Genomic DNA, 19,864 nt, shown 5'->3' on the forward strand with positions numbered 1-19,864 from the left:
CCTCTCCCCTCTACTCTCCTCTCCCCTCTACTCTCCTCTCCCCTCTACTCTGCTCTCCCCTCTACTCGCTCTCGCCATCTCCTCTCTCTCTCCATCTCCTCTCTCTCTCCATCTCCCCTCTCTCTCCATCTCCTCTCTCTCTGGTGTCAATGGATTTCCCCCCTAGGCAGATATAAATTGATGTATCTCTGAGTCACCTGGTGAAGATGTGGCATCATTCTCATCTCCATTGACTCCTGCTACTTCAAGGCCAATCTTTAGAGGCTTTTCAATTATTTTCTTTATGGGTTAATCCGATTTCATGCCTGGCACACTCATAGTCAAAGTTCGAAGCTCAGCAGAGAAAAGTATTTCAATGGCTCAAGCATCATTTCTGAGATTCATTTTTGTCATAGCCCATCTCTTTATAAAATGTACTTCAAGTGCTGTCATAGTGGGGTAAAGATGCATTAAAAAAATAAAATAATCTGAGATTAAATATGCATCGCATTATTGTAAACTAAATTTGCATTATGTTAGATAAAATCCCAAATAAACCATTTTGAAGTTACGGCTAAATATAAAGCCACAAATCAAGTGTCTTTGTCATCTGTTTGCTAGTGGCCCTTAGTCTGACCAGTCTCTCCCTCTCACCCTGTGTCTAGCCTGCCTGGGAGACTGTGTGTTCTGGCCTCCTCTGACCTCAATGCATTATGGATCATTAGACACCCACCTCAGGGGCCCAGGGAGCCAGAGACACCACCATAGAGTACAGACCAGGGATAACCTCAACCTCAACCTGACCCATGACCCAGAAACCCTAACAAGCCCACAGAAACCCATCTCCTTCACCACTGCTGTTTACACAGACTCTGATTGGAGTTTAAAGGGAAGTGTAGTGAGATAGTTTTGCTTATTTGTACCATGTATGCATGCTTTTCTGCAATATAAATAGATTTCCTCCACTTTCAGGATACTTAAAAAACAAACACATTTGCATTCAAAGTGCAATCAAGTGTCATTATTCCTCAAACGTAACCTGCAGCTTGATTTGATTGCATGGTTAGGTGATAAGGATATTGTGAATTTATAAAAGGTGAACAATATAAGAAATGTAGATGAGTAATGAGAAGCCTGATGACGCAATTCAGTAAATTCGGAACTCTGCCTTCCGACATTTAACGCAAATATAAATGAATGGACTGAATTGATTCTGAGGATCAAGTTTAAGTTGAAGAGAAACTGGCAGTGTTCAATAGCATTGGACTCCAACGCAACGATTCAACGCTTTGCAGTAGATCTAACACTTGGAAGTTTCACCTAATTTCTTTATCTGTTCTTATTAGCCATGTTCCCTTCTGATGAGACATCGTGTGATCCAGGCTGTATTTGAATTTAGCAGGTGATGAAAATAGCTATCTGACGAGGATGGGGAGATGGAGAGGTGCTAATGAGACAGTGAGCCCTTCTTGAGGCGTCGCATCGCAGGAGAGGAGCACACTCAGCCAGCCACCCACACACAGCTGTGGAGATGCTACTGTGGAGATCTCACGCACACACAGAATCAGACACGTCAGTGAAGGGCTTAACTCCAAGCCGTCAGGCCCTGGGAGTGAGTGGCAGGTCTGCTGAGAGTAAGGATTGTGATTTAATGTCAGCTGGGTATAATGTGATCCATGGCACGGATGCGGGTCAACTTAATTAGCCTTCAAATTGAAACCCACTTGAAGGAAAAAGACGAGGGGACCTATTGTTAGATGTGTTACTTTCCTGAGGATAGAAACACAGAGGAAAAAAATCGATAATATAATAGGTTGGATTTTAATTGAATGGTGCCGGTGACCTCTACTCATGGCTGATTAACGTGTACTATGGAGCCGCAGACTCTCCATTGAAATAAAAGAATGATGGAGGGGAGGAGAAGAAAAAAAAAGATAAAAGAGAATGATAGATTATGACGGAGAGGAGAGGGCCTGTGGTTCATCAAGGCCCTTTCACAGCAGCCAGTGGTTTCCCTTGTCTATCACACAATGCATTCATGCAGCAGCATGAACATTATGCCCCTGCTTTTCACACGACAGATGTAGGATCTTAATTTGAGCCACTTTGCTACACAGCAGAAGAATAATCCTGAATTACAGGAAATGTGAATTATTATGTAGATTATAATTAATGGACATTTTTCGTAAGGGAAAAAAATCAAGCCTGAAATTTCTAAGTGGAAATGCCAAACTTCAGAAGCTTTTGTAAACCTCAAATCCACGACACGTTTATTGCAGGAAAGCTCTCTTGCAACATTGATCAAATTAAGATCCTACATCTGTAGCTTGCTAAATATGAAAACAGTGCAAACACAATGGCGAGTATAGGACCGAAAAGGTTACTGTGTAATAACTCATGAGCCTGTAGTCCTCATGCTAAATCAATAGGTGACGTGTATTTAGGAAAAAACAGCCATAACTGTTTAAAGAGTATGCCGGCCTTGATGAGATGTAAACCATTAAGGACACACCAGATAATAAAAGCCCCGAGACCCACAGCCGCCCTGACTAACATACAATTACTTTGTTCCATTGAACACGCCACACAAAGGCATTTGAATTAAACTTTTGATACAATTACTTTCCTTTATTTCGCGGATTTACACGAGGGGACGAGAAAAGATGCACAACAGCAGTACATGGAGCACATGTGCCGTTAGCTATTACTCCGCCCCCAGGCCGCATTCTGATTCAGTGTGATGTGAACGTTTCAACACAGCAAAGCTTTGATTGTTTGGGGAGAGAGCTGCAGAGAATGACTACTCTGGAGCAGCTGCCTTGTTAGGCTAGAATACTCAGAGTGAGTAATTAGGGGCCCATAGATGCCTTTTAGAAAAGCTGTTTATTGTTATAGTGGAAACACATTTTTCTCCATTGCTGTGTTTACTACATGGGAATAAACGGACTCAATTAAAGGGAGCTGCCATCGGGTTTTAGGGTCCTGCTCCTGCCTCTATGGGGCAGACTGGAGAGGGCTGCAGTCAGCACTACTCTCGTGTTATGGACAAGAGCTGGGCTGCTGCTTGGGTATGAAACAACAGAGGAGGGTGTGCGTGTGTGTATTTGTGTGTGACACGGAGACACACACAGAGAGAGCGAGAGAGAGAGAGAGATTTGACTAAAGAGAGAGATTTGACTGAAGAAAGAGAGATTTGACCAAAGAGAGAGAGATTTGACTGAAGAAAGAGAGATTTGACTAAAGAGAGATTTGACTAAAGAGAGAGATTTGACTAAAGAGAGAGATTTGACTAAAGAGAGATTTGACTAAAGAGAGATTTGACTAAAGAGAGATTTGACCAAAGAGAGAGAGATTTGACTAGAGAGAGGTTTGACTAAAGAGAGAGAGATTTGACTAGAGAGAGAGATTTGACTAAAGAGAGAGATTTGACCAAAGAGAGATAGATTTGACTAGAGAGAGAGATTTGACCAAAGAGAGATTTGACCAAAGAGAGAGAGATTTGACTAGAGAGAGGTTTGACTAAAGAGAGAGAGATTTGACTAGAGAGGGAGATTTGACTAAAGAGAAATTTGACCAAAGAGAGAGATTTGACTAGAGAGAGAGGTTTGACTAAAGAGAGAGAGAGAGCGCGAGAGAGAGAGATTTGACCAAAGAGAGATTTGACCAAAGAGAGAGAGATTTGACTAGAGAGAGGTTTGACTAAAGAGAGAGAGAGAGCGCGAGAGAGAGAGAAAAAGAGAGAGAGGGAGAGAAAGAGAGAGCAAGCAAGAGCGAGAGATTTGGTGGAATTTTGTGGTACGCAGCAAGCATGACACTGCTGATTGGAATTCCACTTTGCCTTCAAGTAATATTTATTTTGTAAATGGAATGCTCCAAATAACACAATCTGAGTGATTATTTGGACTCAATGAACGGTTGGAAGAATCGTACTGTATTAAATTTTAATGAAAATTATTAGATTGAAACCAAATCAAATCAAACATTATTTGTCACATGCGCCAAATACAATAAGCCCTTAACCAACAGTGCAGTTCAAGAAAGAGTTAAGAAAATGTTTACCAAATAAACTAAAAGTAAATAATAATAAAAAAGTAACAAGAAAATAACGAGGCTATATACAGGGGGTACCGGTGCCAAGTCAATGTGTGGGGATACAGGCTGGTTAAGGTCATTTGTAGGTAGGGGTGAAGTGACAATGCACAGATAATAAACTTTGAGTAGCAGCAGTGTACAAAACAAATGGTGGGGGAGTGTCAATGTAAATAGTCCGGTGGCCATTTGATTAATTGTTCAGCAGTCTTATGGCTTGGGGGAGTAGAAGCTGTTAAGGAGCCTTTTGGACCTAGACTTGGCGCTACGGTACCGCTTGCCGTGCGGTAGCAGAGAAAACAGTTTATGACTTGGGTGACTGGAGTCTCGGACAATTTTTGGAGCTTTCCTCTGACACCGGCTATTATATAGGTTCTGGGTGGATGGAAGCTTGGCCCCAGTGATGTACTGGGCTGTACGCACTACCCTCTGTAGCGCCTTACGGTCAGATGCCTGAGCAGTTGCCATATCAGGTGGTGATGCAACCGGTCAGGATGCTCTAGATGGTGCAGCTGTAGAACTTTGAGAGGATCTGGGGGCCCATGCCTAATCTTTTCAGTTTCCTGAGGGGGAAAAGGTTTTGTCTTGCCCTCTTCACAACTGTCTTGGTATGTTTGGACCATGATAGTTCGTTGGTGATATGGACACCAAAGAACTTGAAACTCTCAACATGCTCCACTACAGCCCCGTCGATGTTAATGGGGGCCTGTTCGGCCCGCCTTTTCCTGTAGTCCACGATCAGGGGACACATTGAGGGACAGGTTGTTGTCCTGGCACCACACTGCCAGGTCTCTGACCTCCTCCCTATAGGCTGTCTCATTGTTATCGGTGATCATGCCTATCACTGTCGTGTCGAAGCAAATTTAATGATGGTGTTGGAGTCATGTTTGGCCACGCAGTCGTAGATGAACAGGGAGTACAGGAGGGGACTAAGTACACACCCCGGAGGGGCCCCAGTGTTGAGGATCAGACGTGTTGTTGCCTACACTTACCACCCGGGGGCGGCCTGTCAAGAAGTCCAGGATCCAGTTGCAGAGGGAGGTGTTTAGTCCCAGGGTCCTTCAGTGTGTTATAAGACGTTTGCATTCAGTAAGAGCATTTGTCCTCGTTGGAAGTATGATGTCTGGTGTACTTACTCCCATTGTTTTCAAAGCTCATAAGAACACCGCAAAGGTGTACCTTACTATAGCATTACTAAAACGATTCAGCTGAGGCTTGGCACAGTAACGGCCCTTTGTGTGTTTCAACTAGAGACCTCCTGGAAGCAGCCTCATGCTGTGTCATGGCTCAACAGTCAGGGTAAGCTGAGCTCAGATCCCAGGAGGCAGCCACACTCAGTCATGGCCAATTCCAAAAAGTAGAAAATTAACGAAAAGCTTGAATGGATATTAGGAGGCATTTACGACTGCATTTCATCTCCCCTGACTTTAACGGCCACACTCATTCCCGCTGAATGATCAAGACTCAATAAAACACATTAGAATCGATAGCGAAACATGTCGTCTCAACGCCGGCATAACTCGGAGAACTCGTACCTTTCTCTCTCCCTCAATGACAGTGATAGGCACGGTGGTGGAGGGCCACTTGCTCTTCGGAGGTAAAGGCTTGTCACAATTCCACAGCACAATGATCTGCGAATAAGACAAGACAGTGGAATCTCAATTCAAAGTGCATTGACCTCACTGTACATGTAGCAGGTTTGTAGCAGAGGATATACAACCGAGTTGAGTCGGTCTTTCATTGCAAACTTTGATCATATCTAGTTCAATATAACACGCGGCGGCATGCCATGACTACAGTATAGTTGTAAAGCTTCATCCTACATCACAACAGAATTCTGTCCTTTCATACATTAATTAGAGTATAAAAAGCAATGGTCTCCATCCCTGCCGTTTCGCCTCAGCTCACGGGTCATGGGTCTGCGCTCCATAGAATCAGCAATTAGATACTCATTTCATTTAATAGGATCTCTATGCTGAGCTCTCACCTGTGCACAGAACTTGGATTTGGCAACAGCGATGATGAGCTTGACTACGGGCTGCAGCTGAGACTGGAGAGGAGTCACGGCCTGGATAACAGCAGTGAACTCCTGGGACGGGCTCTTCCCTGCAACCACACAGAGAGACACACACCTTAACACAAACCTTCAGACACACACTTTAACACATCCACCTTTTGACCCACAGCTTCAGAATAGACTGAGACCGGACTCTCCAGTCCATCTACCTCCTCACGCCTAAATGGGCACCTAGTGCACTTACAGCATCCCAATCAATCTCTCTGACACAGGGCTGTGGGTCTCTCCAGCCTCTAGTGTACTGGCCTCCATTTTATGGATCTACTCCTGTTAATGGGGGTGGAGGCTGTGTGGTCACACAAGGGCGCCCCCTTGACGTGGGATGTGATAGCTTACTTGTGCTGACTGTTCGGATGTCCCTATTTTTGGAGCAGAACATTTGCCTGAATAGGAGGATTGCCCTTTGCAGACATTGTTGCACGAGCATAGGAAGCCGTGGAACATCTCTGGCGAATATCTTCAGAGGGTTTCTGTACTGCATTAGGACCTTGTTCTCATCCTGTCATCAAAAGCCTTGATAGTGTTTTACTCTGGCAACACTTGTGTAGAAGAAATGTTTCCTCCGGGAAACCCCACCGTCAGTTCTGGTAGCCATTTTAAGTTCAAACAAACGTTCGAATCAAACATTCAACTGCAAATATACCAAGCAGAACAGGCCCAAAAATAGTTCAAATGACTTTCATTGAAAGAACTGTGATCAAAGTTGCTTGAAACGTTTCCAACTGTTGTTAAGATGGGGGAAAAATATTTAACATTCCAACAAGGTATGCTCTTGCATTGATCCAATATTTATTGCCACTCCACTGGCTTAAATGCTCAATAATTATATAACACACCTTAAACAACTGCAGCAGAGTAGGCTCTTACATCCACATTTGTGAAAAAGGAGCCTCATTTCGTGGTCCCATCTTATCTTGAGTGATTGCCCTTTGCAGGTTACCCTACTACTGTATGCCTAGCGGAGGTGGGTGTCACCGTGTCACTGGATTGGTTACGCTGGTTACTGGCCTTTACGCTGGATACTGGCCTTTACGCCGGATACTGGCCTTTACGCCGGATACTGGCCTCTACGCCGGATACTGGCCTCTACGCCGGATACTGGCCTCTACGCCGGATACTGGCCTCTACGCCGGATACTGGCCTCTACGCCGGATACTGGCCTCTACGCCGGATACTGGCCTCTACGCCGGATACTGGCCTCTACGCCGGATACTGGCCTCTACGCCGGATACTGGCCTCTACGCCGGATACTGGCCTCTACGCCGGATACTGGCCTCTACGCCGGATACTGGCCTCTACGCCGGATACTGGCCTTTACGCCGGATACTGGCCTTTACGCCGGATACTGGCCTTTACGCCGGATACTGGCCTCTACGCTGGATACTGGCCTCTACGCTGGATACTGGCCTCTACGCTGGATACTGGCCTTTACGCTGGATACTGGCCTTTACGCTGGATACTGGCCTTTACGCTGGATACTGGCAATTACGCTGGATACTGGCCTCTATGCTGGATACTGGCCTTTACGCTGGATACTGGCCTTTACGCTGGATACTGGCCTTTACGCCGGTTACTGGCCTTTACGCCGGTTACTGGCCTTTACGCCGGTTACTGGCCTTTACGCCGGTTACTGGCCTTTACGCTGGATACTGGCCTTTATGCTGGATACTGGCCTTTACGCTGGATACTGGCCTTTACGCTGGATACTGGCCTCTACGCTGGTTACTGGCCTTTACGCTGGATACTGGCCTTTACGCTGGTTACTGGCCTTTACGCTGGTTACTGGCCTTTACGCTGGATACTGGCCTTTACGCTGGATACTGGCCTTTACGCTGGATACTGGCCTTTACGCTGGATACTGGCCTTTACGCTGGATACTGGCCTTTACGCTGGATACTGGCCTTTACGCTGGATACTGGCCTTTACGCTGGATAATGGCCTTTACGCTGGTTACTGGCCTTTATGCTGGTTACTGGCCTTTACGCTGGTTACTGGCCTTTACGATGGTTACTGGCCTTGGCAAAGAAGCTCTAGAAATGGTCATCAGAAAGGTTCAGCGTGGTATGGAACGTGCTCAGAAAGTAGACCCTAATATTGACAGAACAAAGACAAACTGGTGGTAATGGGGGGGGGGGGGGGGGGGGGAAATTCCACTCATCACAATGGACCGGAACAATCATGCTCAGCAAACGAGGCAATTTTGAGGGTTTTCCCGGACCATAACAGAAAGCCAGGTCAGATCAAAACAGACACAGACCTTCTGGACGCTGTGGCATAATTATCACTAGCAGTGGTATGACTGCAGAGGAGAAAGCTGTTAGGGGTTCCTGAACCTCGCTGAGATCTAGCTGCTGTAGTCGTCGTGGTAACCTTGAAAATAATTAGTGGTGCCGGGGAAGTGAGGAGGTGTGGAGACGTGGGCAAGTGTTACCGCCTTTTCACACAAGGTGGTGGTGGGCATGTATGATGACTGTGCTGCTGACTGTTTATCTAACAGCAATAACTTGCAGTTTCCCTCAAGGAGCTTCCTGGAACTAGTCCTTCTCCACGATGCCGACTTGGCACAATGCAATGAGAGAAGACTGTGTGGAACCGCATATGCAGCAGTCAGATGAATTCACATTGTTTTTGATGCCCTGCCAATCTAATCCAAAGATTTAGACAAGATATATTTTCCCCCTCATGTGAAAGGCTATAATGAAGCTTCAGATTGAGATTGATTGACAGCTCATCAGTGTCACTGTTTGCTGGATAGCTTGCAGAGAAAAGATAGCTTGACAACAATTCCTGCCAGTAATAAAGAGGGCTTCAACGTGGTCCTTCAACGTGGTCCTGCTGATCATTTTCACTCAACGTTTTTGAGTTCAAACAAAATTCAGTTGAGACATTATGAGTGAAAATTTGAACTCAAATGGCGATGATAATTGGTTTTGATGACTGCGGATAACAAGCAGAGTTTCTACAGCGAACATTCAGACAGTTTTTTTTGCAGTGAATGGGCCTATCCTTTCTCATCCACTGCTTTGGCATGTCTTCATACATTCCCAGTAGCTTTAAACACAGTTAAAAGAGAATTGTGAAGCAAACAGCCTGTGAAGTACATGATAGGAGGTGCCAAAGCAGCTGGACTCTCTACTTAGCAAGTTGGAAATCCAATTTGTGATTTTGAGGCGGTATACACAGTCATCAAGACCCCCAGAGATGGAGCCCAACATCGCCTTCTTTTCTACTTCTCAGAGAAAATATGATACGGCACAGATGCTGTCCTAATAGCAAAATATTGTAACATCAACTTTAAATTCCGCAGAGACAAATAAAAACTTTAAAAACAGTAAAATCGTCAGTAGAATTTACATAGGCCTAAACCGCAGACGAGAACTTTTGAACTACCTAGAAAAGTTTTGAAACCCCTTCGCCATTCAGAATTACGGAAAGAGAGACTGATAATGCCTGTGTATTACCGGAACTGGCAAAAACTTATTTCACCGCTTAGAGAAAGACAAGCATCTATCTGAGTTATGGCTTCATCCCAGTTCTTCTCGCAGGACTGCGGCAGCAGCACGGTACATAACGCACAGCTCCACGGCGCTCCATGCAGGAGGGAATGCACAAGACACGGACGCCTGGCTGACTGACTCTAGGCAGGACTTGAACCTCGCCAGTAAATGGCACTGCAGATAGAATATGGGATAACATACACCAGTTTCCAAAGGTTAAATCCATTACACTTTCAGCTGTAAAGTGCATTGGTCAGTCGCCAAACATGAACTTCAGTTAACATACAATGTTGTCTGTGGTTGGTTAGCATGAGCAACAATTTCATGGAATGTAGCATTGCGGGGGATAGAAAACAGGATAGAGGAAGAGGTGACGAGCGCACATTGACATTAGGCGCTCCGCAATGAACTGGCTGTGAATGAAGACCTAAAGGACCAAGCAAAGGTCTGATCCTTTTGTGATTGTGTGTCAGCTCCCATGCGTATAGAAGAGGAGTCTGTTACACCAGGTCATTAACAGGCTCCAACTCACCCAGAGACGAGTAGTAGAAGGGGAACACTGCAGCGTCAGTGGAGAACTGAGGTAGAACGTACAGTCCACCAGGCTCCAACTCACCCAGAGACGAGTAGTAGAAGGGGAACACTGCAGCGTCAGTGGAGAACTGAGGCAGAACGTACAGTCCACCAGGCTCCAACTCACCCAGAGACGAGTAGTAGAAGGGGAACACTGCAGCGTCAGTGGAGAACTGAGGCAGAACGTACAGTCCACCCGGCAACGAATTCCACATCAACTTGTTCCTGGATACGTGTGAATTTATTCTGTCTTGGATTATCTACAGAAAAATAAACAACACAGAGAGAAGGAGAGAGGAGAAGAGAGAGAGAGAGGTTTAGTATTAAGAAGCTGCTTGCTCTGCGGGAGGCTGGGTCTGATGGACGTGGCCATGTTGTCGAGCAGCGTCTCTGGCGCAGAATACGCCTCATACCCTCAGCTGGGACTGATTCCCACTCACCCAGGTACAACTGTTACCCTGCATGTTGACTGTGGAGATTGGACCTGTATCTCCTCCCATGTCCCAATAGATGATAAGTATGATGACTGTGCTGCTGACAGTTTATCTGACAGCAACAACGTGCACAGTTTCTTAGTCTGTAAGGAGTTATTTGCATGCACTGGTCATGCTTTACATGAAGATCAGCCATGGGTCCCGATACTAGTTGTGTCAATGGAGACAAAACACAAAATAAAACGTTAATCAAAGTCATTCACATTAACAGTCATTTCATATCAGCCATATACTTTTGATTGCTCTTTCCAATGGACCCCCCCGGCTCACTGCCTCTCCTGATATAGAAAGGCTACAGCTGCCAGAGACAGACCATATGTCTCCTCTCCTGCCTCTCTCTCAGAGCCTGGTGCTTTCTAGGCTGCTTCCACCGTTTGTACTGTGGTTTCCTAATGAGGTTGTGAGATAGGCCTTAATAAGCACCCCCTGAGTTAAAGGAGGCGAGGGGTCGACCCCTCCATACCGCTGTTTACTCACTGCTAGGTGATGATCTTCATTTCTGTTGCTAAAGATACCTCCGCAGTACAAAGGCACCTTCTTTTCCAGTTGCTACAGTTTCCTCTGTCTGGTTTACACTTTCTCAAAATATATCTGAAAACTCCATTGACAGATTCAGGTCTGATAAACCTGGCTGAGGGAAGAGTAACGTCTGGCTGTTTGTAATGCGGCCTCCTCGGGGTGATTTGCATAACAGTTTACAGTCCATGTGGCCGTCCAGTACCAGGAACACTGACATGACAGATGCCTTTTGATCTATATGGAGAGTTAGCTGGCACTTCCTGCAAGCCTCACAACAGCACTGTGTGTGCCTGGGGATATTTAGGATGCCTCATTTCCCCCATTTTGTCAGTCGGCATGTAGCCCCAGCATTTAGCACTTCTGCACAATGGTAAATATGCATGGAAACGGGCCTAATTTTGTCCCTGTTGGATTTGGACTAGGCACCTGGTGGTGACGTTCGCCCGGCATCACATAAAAACCAACACTCGGCCCTAATCCCAAACCCAATTCATCACAAAGTGCTGCTGTGGCTCCCTTTGAAGAACCATGACGGAATGCCTAAAATACACCCGACTCACTTCCTCTTTTCCCCTCCTTCTGTCATTGTGTCCTTTGATATGAAGTGGTGAATTGTCGGTATAGTACAAGGAATGGAGTAAAGACAGAGACTGGGGAAATTAAACACCGACACCCACCCGAAGAGAAGAATAAACAACAGGGACGAAGACATATAGGTGACAGGTTGGAGTGTCTGCTGAGTGAGTTCTAAATTAGGGCTTCCAACGCCATTATAACTAATAAGAGTAGTTTCTGAATGTGTAAGTGATACAGTAAATTGTGTAAGTAGGTTCATACACTGAGTATGCAAAACATTAGGAACACCTTCCTAATATTGAGTTGCACCCCCTTTTCCCTTCAGAACTGCCTCAATTCGTCGGGGCATGGACTCTACAAGGTGTCGAACATGTTCCACAGGGATGCTGGCCCATGTTGACTCCAATGCTTCCCACAGTTGTGTCAAGTTGGCTGGATGTCATTTTGGTGGTGGACCATTCTTGACACACACGGGAAACTGTTGAGGGTGAAAAACCCAGCAGTGTTGCAGTTCTTGACAGAAACCGGTGCGCCTGGCACCTACTACCATACCTCGTTCAAAGGTACTAAAATATTTTGTCTTGCCCATTCACCCTCTGAATGGCACACATACACAATCCATGTCTCAATTGTCTCAAGGCTTACAAATCCTTCTTTAACCTGTCTCCTCCCCTTTATCTACACTGATTGAAATGGATATAAAAAGTGACATCAATAAGGGATCATAGCCTTCACCTGTATTCACCTGGTAAGTGTATGTCATGGAAAGAACAGGTGTTCCTAATGTTTGGTACACTCAGTATATAAAAAAAAAACAGAAAAAAATCAGACCAAAGTAAAACCATTCTCACCCAGAAGAAAAAGACAAAAGCTAAACAGTTGAGACAGTGGGGTGCACAGAAAGCCTATGAGAATGTTTGGATGTTACCCTGCTCTGAACTGTACCTCTCATACCTGCAGGCCAAAACACTTCACGCCTGGGCTTCTTCTCCACACATCTTACATCTTATCAAACACATAATACCATCAAACAAAAAAATGGGATTTCTGATTGTTCTAGGGGAAACATGATCATTATTTCAACTTTGCTCTGAGGGGACACTGTATCTGAGGGTGTGACAACAATAAATGGTAGCAGGATAACAAAAGGGGACGTTTTTTTAAGTAACCTCAGCTACCAGTCTACGTACTGTAGTCCCCACACATTTAAGTTGCCAGAGGAAACTGTTACACTGCAGACTCTTTTGATCATGGCAGGTTCTGACTTACTGTCTGTTCTGGGGAAGAGGCTGATGAAAACCCTTTGTGTCAGTTTCCCCCCAGAGACTGAGACAGAAAAGAGAGTATAGTGAAAACACTCCTAAAGTAAGAGCCAGACTGTCAGCAGTAAGAAAAAAACAAACCAGGGGAAATTAAGAACTTGTTTGGGGAACTCTGTTGTACAGCCACCATCAATTTATCCTGGCCACTTGTGCACATTATAGAAAAGTCTATCCGTTATCCTGGCTGCTGGCTGTCTGGCCTTGCAATCCTCCCAACCTGCTCCCACCCACTTCCGATTCACATGAACAGTTCTAGAAATGGGAGAGCTTACCTCTAATGTAGTTAATACTATTTTTGCTACCGAAGAAAAATACGCATCCCAGAGGAACTGAGTCTGCTGCCTGAGCGCCAATATTTTGTCATGGTCCACAGATCTGGTAATTGAAGAAACCTGGGGAAAAAAAGGACAGAGTAAAACATGTAATGAGTGTGAGAGAGTCGGGGAACATGGGTTATTCTCTGGGCAGATGTGATTAGGTGAAATCCTCCTTCCCGAGGGAGGCCCATGGACACACTGACTCCTCCCCTGGGAGCCATAGCAACACTCTCTGTAGGATTCTAACCTCCCTTTAGTGGCTATTACTTGAGGGACCAATGACATCGTTAACGACGGTACTCAGCGGTCAAAATACACTGTCATTTGTGTGGCAGAGGACTAATGGAATTTGCTGCCATATCGTTCCAATTGAGGACTATCCTCTCCAGTGGTATCTCCAAGCATAGGCCAAACTGCTAGAGGGAAACGGAGGTGTTGGTATGTGCTGGTAAACCAGCCTTGTGTGAGAGAGGGTGAGCCCCTCAGCTAGGGATCATGTCCCTCCTGTGGCAAACACACAATGCTATCAAACCCTGCTAACTGACAGATAGCACTGCTCTGTCCTGTCACTTCTCATCTCTGAGTCTCCTCATCAATTATACAAACATTGAAACATACAATTGACAATGTGACACGTGGCAGGAGAGGGGGCAAGAGAGACAAATCAGCGTTGTCACAATGAACGTCACATTTCTTACCCCCAAATCACAAAGACAACCCCCCTCCACCTGAAGCCTGAAAACAATGTCTGTCTGAGCTGATGTTCGGCAGTGACAGTATTTCTAGTTTTAATACAGTCAGAGGCAGGACATAAATAACACCAATCTAATCACACAACCCTCTCTCCATTAGTGTTTATGTGTCTCCACTGTGGGGGAATATGCTACTCCACATGTTGTGCTGAGTTGTTGCGTGTCATTCTTCAACATAATTGAACGCAATGAGATTCCATTTTCACAGTAGGTGCAGCAACTTGATTGTCGTATAAAACCAAAACAGGGGATTGACTTAAAAACTCTCCTTCACTCTCATTTTGTCCCAACACACACCACCACAGCAGTATGGTGTGGGAGCCATTTATAAACTCTGTGAATAAAGCCAGATGTACAGTGGGGTCCAGAATGACTTGGTTCCTTGTTAAAGATGAGCAAAAAAGACTGTATAAAATAATTAATAAAAATACTGAGCTATATTGTATGATCCAAAACAAGGAAAAAATATATTATTTTATACTAATACAATTGCTCAGAGAAAGAGATTCTGTTTAACAAGTAATTAAACAAATCTCATAGAGCTAAGGGTCAAAATGATTGGATCCCTTGTTTTCGATAGTCCAGCACCCTCCCCTTGCGAGGATAACTACACTGAGCCTATTTCTATAATGTTTTATCAGATTGGAGAGCACATTGGGAGGGATCTTAGACCATTCCTCCATACAGAATCTTTCCAGATCATTGATATCCTTCGTCTGTGAAAACCACAGGTTTTCAATGGGGTTCAAGACCAGAGACTAAGAGGGCCACTGCAAAATGTTGATTCTGTGGTAAATTAACAATTTCTTTGTGCTTGGGGTTATTGTCTTGCTGGAAGATCCACGTTTCAGCCTCCTGGCAGAGTCAACCAGGTTTTTGGCTAAAATGTGCTGGTACCAAATACCAGCACAAGTTCATGATGCCGTTGACCTTAACAAGGGCCTCAGGACCAGTGGAAGCAAGCAAAATAGCCCCAGAACATCAAAGATCCACCACCGTATTTTACAGTAGGGATGTTTCTGCATATGCACTGTTCTTTTGAAGGCGAAACCCACCATTGGAGTGCGTGGCCAAAGAGCTTTATTTTCATGTCATCTGACCGCCTGGATTTGACTAAACGGCATTGGCACTTGGATTGGAACCGGTGTTATGGTGATATGACATGAACATGGAGTTCTTTAGCCACGCACACCAATGGTGGGTTTCACCTTCGAAAGAACATATACAGAAAATCTCTCATTCCCATGACATCAAGTATCTGGAAAGATTATATATGGAGGAATGGTCTAATCTCAAAACATGATAGAAAAAGGCTCAGTGTCGTTATCCTCGCAAGGAGAGGGTGCTGGAGTATGGAAAACACAGAATCCAATCATTTTGACCCCTAACTTTTAGAGATTTTCTGTATCACTTGTTAAAGAAAATCTCTTGCTATGTATTAGTATAAAATAATATATTTCTTCAATAATTTTGAGCATACAATATACTGTAGCTCAGTATTGGTTTCATTTATTTTATATAGTATTTTCTGCCCATCTTTAGCACGGGATCCAATAATTCCGGACCCACTTTAAGTTATTATCTTGACCATCCTAACCATGTTTATATCTCTGTTTGTACATAGGAGTTTATCTTACATGCATATAAAGATCGCATTGGCTTATCTTACTTACAATGAATCCCGGTGGAAAATGATCTATACATAGATACATGTAAACCATCTCAATAGCCATTCATTTGTCATTTTTGGAGTGTAGAAAAGTTGCAGTGCCATTACAAAAGTTTCTGATTTGTTTTTAATCAAAACACAGTTAGCTGGTTCTTTTCCATAAACAACTCATGCAAATCTTCGTCGTAAGCAAGTTGGGTTTTAATAGAAAATTAGATTTAAATGGAAAATACATTTTCCCAGAGAAAACCACTGACATTTACATTGAACAATCTAAACACAAAATGGAACTACAAACCAGAAGTGTTTTGACCCTTCGAACTTCGACAACATTCCTCACCTTTTAGCATCCTTTCGTATCTAACTCCCACTCTGAATGCCTGAGGGCTCCATGGCTTTTCATCTGACGCCAGTGTGAATGCAGTTCTACACAACTTGTAAGGAAATCATTTAATTACATGTAACAATTATTTGTGCTTTTAAATGCACAAACACTGTCATTATTACTGTCATTGTGTTTTTTTCTTTTTTTCCTTCTGAAGACAAAACGTCCATAGGTGCCTCATATCCTGTCACAGCATATCATACACATACACAACATGACCAAATTAATGTGGACACCTGCTTGTCGAACATCTCACTCCATGGGCATTAATATAGAGTTGGTCCCCCCCTTTGCTGCTATAACAGCCTCCACTCTTCTAGATGTTGGAACCAAGGCCGTAATTATAATATACAGTGGGGCAAAAAGTATTTAGTCAGCCACCAATTGGGCAAGTTCTCCCACTTAAAAAGATGAGAGGCCTGTAATTTTCATCATAGGTACACTTCAACTATGACAGACAAAATGATTAAAAAAATCCAGAAAATCACATTGTAGGATTTTTAATGAATTTATTTGCAAATGATGGTGGAAAATAAGTATTTGGTCAATAACAAAAGTTTATCTCAATACTTGTTATATACCCTTTGTTGGCAATGACAGAGGTCAAACGTTTTCTGTAAGTCTTCACAAGGTTTTCACACACTGTTGCTGGTATTTTGGCCCATTCCTCCATGCAGATCTCCTCTAGAGCAGTGATGTTTTGTGGCTGTTGCTGGACAACACGGACTTTCAACTCCCTCCAAAGATTTTCTATGGGGTTGAGATCTGGAGACTGGCTAGGCCACTCCAGGACCTTGAAATGCTTCTTACGAAGCCACTCCTTCGTTGCCGGGGCGGTGTGTTTGGGATCATTGTCATGCTGAAAGACCCAGCCACGTTTCATCTTCAATGCCCTTGCTGATGGAAGGAGGTTTCCACTCAATCTCACGATACATGGCCACATTCATTCTTTCCTTTACACGGATCAGTCGTCCTGGTCCCTTTGCAGAAAAACAGCCTCAAAGCATGAGGTTTCCACCCCCATGCTTCACAGTAGGTATGGTGTTCTTTGGATGCAACTCAGCATTCTTTGTCCTCCAAACACGACGAGTTGAGTTTTTACCAAAAAGTTATATTTTGGTTTCATCTGACCATTTGACATTCTCCCAATCTTCTTCTGGATCATCCAAATGCTCTCTAGCAAACTTCAGATGGGCCTGGACATGTACTGGCTTAAGCAGGGGGACACGTCTGGCACTGCAGGATTTGAGTCCCTGGCGGCGTAGTGTGTTACTGATGGTAGGCTTTGTTACTTTGGTCCCAGCTCTACTTTGCTCACCGTTCTTGTGATCATTTTGACCCCACGGGGTGAGATCTTGCGTGGAGCCCCAGATCGAGGGAGATTATCAGTGGTCTTGTATGTCTTCCATTTCCTAATAATTGCTCCCACAGTTGATTTCTTCAAACCAAGCTGCTTACCAGGTCTACAATTTTGTTTCTGGTGTCCTTTAACAGCTCTTTGGTCTTGGCCATGGTGGAGTTTGGAGTGTGACTGTTTGAGGTTGTGGACAGGTGTCTTTTATACTGATAACAAGTTCAAACAGGTGCCATTAATACAGGTAACGAGTGGAGGACAGAGGAGCCTCTTAAAGAAGAAGTTACAGGTCTGTGAGAGCCAGAAATCTTGCTTGGTTCTAGTATTACAGAATAGGGCCTTCCTGTTGCCACAAAATTGGAAGCACAGAATCGTCTACAATATCATTGTATGCTTTAGCCCGAACCATGAAAAACAGCCCCAGACCATTATTCCTCGTCCACCAAACTTAACAGTTGGCACTATGCATTGGGGGAAGGTAGCATTCTGCTGGCATCCGCCAAACCCAGATTCATCTGTCGGACTGCCAGATGGTGAAGCATGATTCATCACTCCAGAGAACGCGTTTCCACTGGTCCAGAGTTGAATTGCGGCTAGGATTACACCACTCCAGCCGATGTTTGGCATTGCGCATGGTGATTTTAGACTTGTGTGCGGCTGCTCGGCCATGGAAACCCATTTCATGAAGCTCCCATAAACAGTTAATGTGCTGATGTTGCTTCCAGAGGCAGTTTGGAACTCTGTAGTGAGTGTTGCAACCGAGGACAGATGATTTTTACGCGTTACGCGCTTCAGCACCAGGCGGTCCCGTTCTTTGAGCTTGTGTGGCCTATCACCTCACGGCTGAGCTGCTGTTGCTCCTAGATGTTTCCAATTCACAATAACAGCACTTACAGTTGACTGGGGCAGCTCTAGCAGGGCAGAAACCTAACGAACTGACTTGTTGGAAAGGTGGCATCCTATGACGGTGCCATGTTGAAGGTCACTGAGCTCTTCAGTGTGGCCATTCTACTGCCAATGTTTAGCTATGGAGATTGCATGGCTGTCAGTGGCGTGTATTCATAAATTCCAAGGGAAGCCAGGCTTCCCCAAAAAATAGACAAATAAAAAAAATGGAAATCTATCTTTTGTCTCTCTGTGTTTCATAATCTTCCTTCAATTAGCGCGATGCACAATTGGCCCAGCGTGTTTGGCCAGGGTAGACCGTCATTGTAAATAAGAATTTGTTCTTAACTGACTTGCCTTGTTAAATAAAGGTAACATTTTTTGCAAGACGCTGAATGTATCTCACAGGAGAAAGCATTCGGGCTTTCGAAACAGCGCCCCTCTGTCTCTCGACGTGTAGGCCATCAATCTGATAGTGTCTGGTTCAAACGAGTATGACATTGTTGCCGCCCGTAGCATTGGAGGCAAGGGAAGCCAGCAAGCATCTGGCCTCCTTTGACAAAAACATTTTTGAAAATGTTTTGCCAATCAGCATTGAGCTCAACTGTGAATGGTCCTGGCACACACCAAAAAAGTGCCAAGGGAAGCCAGCTTGGATTTGGCGTCACTCCTATCAAATCCCATTGAGAGCATACGTCATTGACAGAAAAACTAGAACTGTTGCATCTCGTTGTGTTGTTGTCCTCTGGTGGCTAGCTAGCTAGCTAAAATTGTCCCTTTCCTAAATTAGCTATGGATGGAGATAGGGATTTGGACTTGTGGTTTTACTTAATTCTTTGTACTGGCCAATGATTATAACAGCAATTCCGATCCTATCTTATAGGTATAGTTGTAATGGTGCTGGAATAGTGGAGGCAGCTCCTGTTTTCTTTGTGACTTGTGGCAACTCTCTGTGGTTCTAAATCCATAGTTGTTTAGTGATCTGAAAATGTCAGAAACATTCACTTGCTTGACCATGCTGTATATCTGTTACATGCTATATGCTTTGTGGACTTCACTGGGCAGGGGTTGCTATCCGGTTTTGTGATAAAACAAAGATGTTGTTGAATTCTGCTACGGTTTTCTTATTGTCTCGGCCTGTAGGCCTATATATCACGGTCGCAAGGCATATGAATTAACAGGTTATGGAGCAAACAAAGTGCAACAAATCACAATGCAAGTGATTTTACCCACGCTCCGCTACTGATGGCTGTGTGCTCGATTTTATACACCTGTCAGCGACGGGTGTGGCTGAAATACAGTGCCTTGCGAAAGTATTCGGCCCCCTTGAACTTTGCGACCTTTTGCCACATTTCAGGCTTCAAACATAAAGATAT

At 44.5% G+C, this 19,864-nt stretch overlaps 1 protein-coding gene across 1 annotated transcript in view; it reads right to left on the reverse strand.

Moving 5' to 3' along the window:
• The window catches only part of LOC139407785 (exostosin-1-like), a 249,541-nt gene that overhangs the window by 21,918 nt on the left and 207,759 nt on the right, over positions 1–19,864 (reverse strand). The window contains exons 5-8 of the mRNA XM_071151650.1: positions 13,399–13,518; positions 10,343–10,475; positions 6,056–6,174; positions 5,604–5,699 (exon numbers count right to left, since the gene is read on the reverse strand). Of these exons, the coding sequence (XP_071007751.1) occupies positions 5,604–5,699; positions 6,056–6,174; positions 10,343–10,475; positions 13,399–13,518 (468 nt within the window). The remainder of the gene's footprint in view (positions 1–5,603; positions 5,700–6,055; positions 6,175–10,342; positions 10,476–13,398; positions 13,519–19,864) is intronic.

The sequence above is a fragment of the Oncorhynchus clarkii genome, chromosome 4, assembly GCF_045791955.1.
Source record: "Oncorhynchus clarkii lewisi isolate Uvic-CL-2024 chromosome 4, UVic_Ocla_1.0, whole genome shotgun sequence".
Lineage (NCBI taxonomy): Eukaryota > Metazoa > Chordata > Actinopteri > Salmoniformes > Salmonidae > Oncorhynchus > Oncorhynchus clarkii.